Source organism: Balaenoptera borealis (genome assembly GCF_965194805.1).
Source record: "Balaenoptera borealis genome assembly, chromosome: X".
Lineage (NCBI taxonomy): Eukaryota > Metazoa > Chordata > Mammalia > Artiodactyla > Balaenopteridae > Balaenoptera > Balaenoptera borealis.
Genome location: NC_138881.1, coordinates 51,367,716 through 51,374,200, shown reverse-complemented (window position 1 = coordinate 51,374,200; position 6,485 = coordinate 51,367,716). Strand labels below are relative to the sequence as shown.

At 44.2% G+C, this 6,485-nt stretch overlaps 1 protein-coding gene across 4 annotated transcripts in view; it reads left to right on the top strand.

The window, feature by feature from the left end:
- The first annotated feature begins 1,443 nt into the window (after positions 1 to 1,443).
- Positions 1,444 to 6,485, top strand: part of ARHGEF9 (Cdc42 guanine nucleotide exchange factor 9) — a 231,232-nt gene continuing 226,190 nt past the window's right edge. For 2 of the 4 annotated variants that reach the window (XM_082376656.1, XM_082376649.1), the window contains exon 1: positions 1,445 to 1,602. In XM_082376656.1, the coding sequence (XP_082232782.1) occupies positions 1,573 to 1,602 (30 nt within the window). In that variant the 5' untranslated portion in view covers positions 1,445 to 1,572. Of the gene's footprint in view, positions 1,603 to 6,485 lie in introns of all 4 variants that reach the window. The other 2 variants (XM_082376655.1, XM_082376657.1) reach the window with 2 other exon arrangements.

The following is a 6,485-nucleotide window of genomic DNA, read 5'->3' as shown; positions in this document are numbered from 1 at the left end:
GGAGACACTGTAGAATTTCTGATTACTGAACCATCAGAATTGGGAGGAAGTTGAAAGGTCACCCAGGCTAAGTTCCCATTTGATTCAGGAATCCCTTGCCAAAGGACAATTCACCTTCTGCTTATACCCCTCCCAGGGCAGGGTGCTCATTAAGGCAGCTGCTTTGATATTTGGCCAGCTGTTTCGCCAAAACAATGGCTTGGATGAAGAGGGGAGAGTTTGCTAGGAAGTAGAGGACAATAAGGTGGTGTGTGGGGCCAGTGATATCTTCATACCATTCACCTTCAGGCATTTCTTTCTGATGTCATATTTTAATTCCTTCTTGCTGTAGCTGCAACCTCTGTTTTTGTAATCCCTTTCTTGCCTGAACTTCCCTGTGGGTCAGGAGCATTGGATTCTTGTCCTATTTGGTTGTGCTACCATGGGCAAATATCTTTCAGTCTCAGGGCTTCAATGTTCATGTCTGTGATAGGGGACTAATTAATTAACACTCCCTGTCATGTCTTCCTCACAAGGTTATTGTAAGACTATATGCAATGATAATGGGTGTGAATGTGACCAACAGTATCAACTCCCAGCAGACACAAAGAGGCCAGCCTGGATTGAATTGCCCAGAGTTAGAGGCATCATGAAGAGGTGGGTGGTTTCTCCGTTTGCCTGTTTTGCTGATGTTCATTTGACTTATTCTCAGCAAAATAAGCAAGTGGAAAATTCATTCATCAACAAGCTACCTTTTATATTCCTGAGGGTGTGAGGAAGAATCCTGAGGGTGTGTGTGTGTGTGTGTATGAATGATAGCAAAAAGAAGCCTGGAAAGCAGCAGAGGGTAAAGTTGAGACTTTATCTTTTTTATGTGACCTTAGATAGGTCTCCTCCATCATTTATTTATTTATTTATCTGTAAGATGGAGATACTAATGCCTGCCTCCACAAGGTTGTTCTGAGAAGTGAAAGTGATAATGAGGATGAAATCCCCAAGAGAGTAGCACTAGGAGAGAAGACCCCAGGGGACTATGTAGAGGGAGTGCTGGAGGGAGGGAAGCGGGAGAGTGCTGGCATAGCTCCACTGGGGCAGGATCTTATTATTTAAAAGGCTGGCCCAACACCTCTGGCAACTTTGGAAAGGACTTTTGCTGACTCGACACAATTGGGGAGCCCCACAATAAACAGCATCTAACTCCAGCGCAGCCGGAGGCAGGCAGAGGTGGCAGCTGCCTTCTCCTGGGCGGAGGTTATTCACCCACATCCTCTCCCTGCACCCCACCTCCCAGATCTCAAGCCTCAGCAGGGGACAAAGGCAGTCGGTGGGGAACCCCCCTCCCACGTTTCCCCAGGCCAAGCACCTCGGGAGCTGCGGGGCAGAAAGGCAGAGCCTGCCTGCAGGGATGGAACAACCTGAATGAAGGCGAGGTCCGCAGCGGAGGGGATTAGGCTGTAGGGCTGTGAAGGAGGCAGGAGGCGAGGGGGAGGGGGTGCTGGGGCTTTCGCTTGCTGCAGCCCTGCCAGCCCAGCCAGCCCGAGACAACCCGCGCCAGCCACCGGGGCCTTGGAGAAGCCGGACTTCATTAGCACCATGCAGTGGATAAGGGGTGGATCGGGAATGGTGAGTGCACATAACCGCAGCTTCCCCAGCTTGAGCTTCAGTCCCCTAGCCCCACCCCCAGCTCCTTCACCAGCCGCCAGGCAGTGAGCCCCCTAGTCTCTGCCCACCGCCCTCTCCGCTGTCCTTGAGATACCAGCAAGCTTGCTGTGGCCATTTTAGGAGCCCTTGCTTGCCTGCCTGCGAGGAAAGCCCCCTCCCTTCTCCGTCCCCGTTCTTACCACCCCCGAGTGGGGGGGTCACCTGGAAGACCGGAGAGGCAAGGGGGCTGGTAGAGGGGCTCTCTGGGAGCAGTTAGTCTCGCAGGAGGGTGGGGGGATTGGGGGGTATGGCACGGGGTTGGGAGGGAGGGGGTAGTCACAAAGCCTGGGATTGTGGAGGGGGCAGTATGGGAGAGCTGCGTGTATCCCCTTCCTGGGACGAGCCAGAGAGCCATTCTCAGGGAAGCTGCTTGGGGGAGTCCTGAAGCCCTTCCTTGCCTGGGCTGGGGTCACCCTGTCCACACTTGGGGCTTTGTCAAGGAGAGACAGCTACAGAAACTGCCATCCTGGAAATGGATCTGGGCCCCATTCAGTTAGGAGAGTTCTCCCCCCCCCCCACCCCCATCCAAGGAGTGTGTGCTTGTGTGTGTGTTTAGTATCATCCTCCAACAGTTCATTGTATGCCATGATGCTCCGTTCTCCACCTGGAGACCTTGGAATGACTTCCTTTGCAGAGAGGAAGTGGTGGCTGCATCTTGATGCCTCTCTGACTCAGCCAGGGGTAGCTCAAGTCTGGTCAGGGACTCTGGGGCATGGGAGGCCACCATGCCTTTGTCCTCAGCTGGGAGGCATGGGCAAGAGGGTCTTGGAGGGCAGTTGGGTTGGGTCAGCAGGCACTGATGGCAATGCCAGCCCACACTTCTGCACTGCCACCCATAACTTACAGCTGAAGGAAAGTAGCCTGAAGCTGTTGGGCAAAAATTGATCTTTAACTCCTTTTTTTGCTCCCATTCTGGAAAGGAGGAGGGAATCTCGTGTGGGCTAGGACTGTATTCAGAGGAGTTGTCCTCTTCCCTTCCTTGCAGTTTCCTTAGACCTCTGTTTCAGTGGTTCTTGAAGTCATTCAGTTTGTATTTGCCAGGGCTTCAAGAGACTCTTCTCAGATCTCCCTCTTTCCCTGGGGTCCCATAAAGCTATTTAAAATGTTTGTAGGACCAGAAAACCATAGAGCAGGAAAAGACCTTTAAATCCTTGTTGTCCATCCAGGAAAGTTGAGACCCAGAGAGTGGGAGAGACTTGCCCAGGGCCACACAGCTCCATGAAGGCAAAACTGAGTCCAGCAAAGGAGTCTCCTGACTCTCTGTCACTGTCCCTCTCCACTGCTACACAGAATCATCAAATGGTGCTGATAAAGGCAGAAAGGAACAAAGAGTCATGATCTTGGTAAAGAACTTCCTTCATGATGAACTAATGCCATGAATTTTTCCTAAATAAAACCCATGACAGTCCTAGTATTTCTAGCAGCAGGGTCTAGGTGAGACCTCCTTCCTCTCCTAAATATATTGTAGTATAGGGGTCCAGAGCCACCCATTGACAACAGATTAAGTTAATGGAGAAATCTGAAGTTTTGCCAATTGTGTGTGAGAAAGGAGAGAGTAACAGAAAACTCGTGGAGACTACGTAATTAAAGATTGATGGAGAAATCACATAATATTTTTAGGAGACTGAAGTAGTGAATATTATATGATGAAAGCGTTTATTTAACTATTTGCCAGAATTCAAGAGATGATAGGAGTAGTAAATTCTATTATAGCCTGGAAGGCAGGAAACTTCTAACCTTGGCCCTGCTGTTTAACAGAAGTGCTTTGAGCCTCAGTTTTCTCACCTATTAAATGAGGCTATTAATGATTACCAAAATTCCTTCCAGGTCTGAGATTCTCAGTTTCCTAGAAGTAAATGTTGGGTAAAATTTAACTAATGGTTCGTTATGAAAAAATAGGAGTATATATATAGCCACTGTTTTATAAAATGGCTAGTCAAAAGGTCATTGCTCCTTGTTCTTTCATTTGCAAAGCCCTTGAAATCCAGATTGAGCTCTTCATAACAGTGAGATTTCTTTGTTGAACATTTGACTACTGTAACTGATTGCAAGTGTCACATGTTACACAAAGGTCCTTGAACAGTAAAACATCAGTTGGCATTTTACAGAATAAACTCCATCTCAGTAGATAGTGTTAAAAAAAACTGTGAGCTCACTTTTGATGGTAAATTGTTCAGTGTTCATAGCTTGTGTCTGCAATGGCAGTTTGTGCTGGGTTAGGCAGTATGCCTAGAGTGGAAAGAAAGCTGGTCTCAGAATCACAAGTCTGACATTGAGGGGCCTGGCTTTTACACTTCTCAGCTCTGAAACACTTGACAATTGTCAAACCTCTTCCATTCTCAGTATTCTCACCCATAAAATGGGGACAAAGTAACTTATCTCATAGGATCTATTGAGCTTATTAATTAATTCAACAAAAACCTAGAGTCTACTATGAATTGACACTGATCTAGGTGCTGGGGGCAGCAGTGAACAAAAAGAAATTCTCTGCTCTCATGGATCTTACATTCTGAGGGTCAAGGGAGCTCACTAAACAATTACACAAATGACTACACAATATGTCAGGAGATGCTAAGCTCTAAGAAGAAAAAGAAAACCTGGTAAGAGAATAGAGAGAGATAGGGCTGGGATGATATATTAGATAAATCAGTCAGAGCCTCTCTGACTAAGGAACACTTGAGCAGAGATGTGAAGGAAGTGAAGGAACAAGGTCTGTGGGGATGTTTAGGTGAAGAGAGTGCTAGCCGTAAGAAACAGCCAGAGAGAGAGAGCACAACTGGTTTGTTTAAGAAACACAAGGAGGCCAATGTCCTGGGGACATTTAATCTGAGTGAGATGGGTAGTTTTGAACAGATAGGGACATAATCTGACTTAATTTTTAAGAGGATAATAGATTGTAGTGGGGCAAAGGAAAGACCTGTGAGGAGGGTCTTAGAATAGTCCAGGCTAGAGGCAATGGTGGCTTGGACCAGGGTGATGATAATCTGTATGAAAGGGCTGTACTCAGCATTGTAGATGGTCTGTGTCTTTCTCCTTTCTGACCACCCATCCAAATCTCGAATGGCTGAGTGTGAAGCTAGAATGAACACAGAGTGGGTGGATGGGTGCAAGGGAATTTTGTGTCTATGTCAATGATCCAATGATCTGCTTTGGGCTCCTGGCCTCTAGTGAAGCTAATTGAGGGTTGATTCTGTGTGGATTACCAATGAACCAGTCTCTTGCATTCTGGGATTCTGGAGAATATTAAGTATATTATTAGTACTTTGAAGATATGATACACTTAACATATGTGACATCTGGAATGGCTCATTTTTAATACTCTCTCCTCTATGTGACAAAATTATTTTCAGTAATAATCATGTACTAATCAGTACTAATAACTATTTTATTGATTTGTTTTTTTTAATTTTCAAATAATTAACAATGAAAAAGAAGAATAAACTTCAATTTTAAAGATATTCAAATTCAGTAACATCTCATGTATGATCTAAAATGTGTACTTATTGAACAAAAATACTACACTTTACAGTTCGTATTGTCTTCTCTGCTTTATATTTTAAGCACAAATAAAAACTCCAATTGGTCACATAGATGACAGAATTGAAATAAATTACATTGTCTCTTTGACTTTACAATTGTTGTGCTATCATTGTTTACTTCAAATCTACTATTTAAATTCTGGAACATATAGTGCCAGAAGAATTTGCAGACATGAAATGCACCCAAAGCTTACCTTTCCAAAGTAAAATGAACTAAGGGAACACATGTAAAATCTGTGTGTATGTGGGAGGGTGGCAAATGTATAACTGGAATCAGCTGAATCGACTCTGAATCAACTTCCATGTAGAGTACAATATTATTAAAGGATAAGTAATCAAAGGTACTAATTTGAAACTTCATGTATTGAATATATTACTAAAACTCAGTAATAACAACAATTGTTTAGAGCTTTGACCAACAAAAGATTTTTTTCAAGGAGGAGTATTTTGTTACTGGCATTATTTTAAATTGCTGGCGCATAGTGATAATAAAAGTACACTTTGACTTTTAGTCTTAAAAAAATTCTATAGCTAGTACACTCTTTCATTGCCTGCACTAAGGGTTTTCTACTCCTATTGCTCCACCCTTGGTATGGCACCGCTTTGGAGAATGTGGAATCTTGAACTAATTCCATGCCAAATTTCATGTTACCTATATAAAAGCCACAACATTTGAGTTGGTGGAAATCTCTGCATAAGTAGGATACAATGACAACTGGTAAGTTTAACGGTTGATTTAATTCTGGTATGAATGACAGAAATCTATTCACACTGGCTTAAAACACACAGGTTTTATTCTTTCACATAAAATAGGTCAGTATATAGGCATATCTGGGCCAATATGGTACCTTCAGAAAGTCTTTAGGGACTTCTCTGCTCCACCATCCTTAGCATTTGGCTTTTATTCTTGAGGTTGCTCCATGATCCAAGATGGGTGTTGAAGCTCCAGAACATTTATTAACATCCACATTCTAGGTAGCATGAAGGGAGGGTAAAAGAGGAGGAAAAAGACTTGACCCTCCTTTTGAAAGAAGCCTTCCAGGAAGTCCTATTTAATACTTCTCCTTAAATCTCATTGGTAGGAACTGAGTCACATGAATGCTCCCAGCTGCAAGGGAAACTTGGAAATGTAGTTATGTAAACTGGCTGGTTATGTGCACAGCTAACAATCAGGGGCAAGGTTTCTGATTTAAAGGAAGAAGGGGCCATTGGAAGACAACCTGCAGTTATTGTCACAGTTAATCCACATGTATGTGTGCCAGTGTA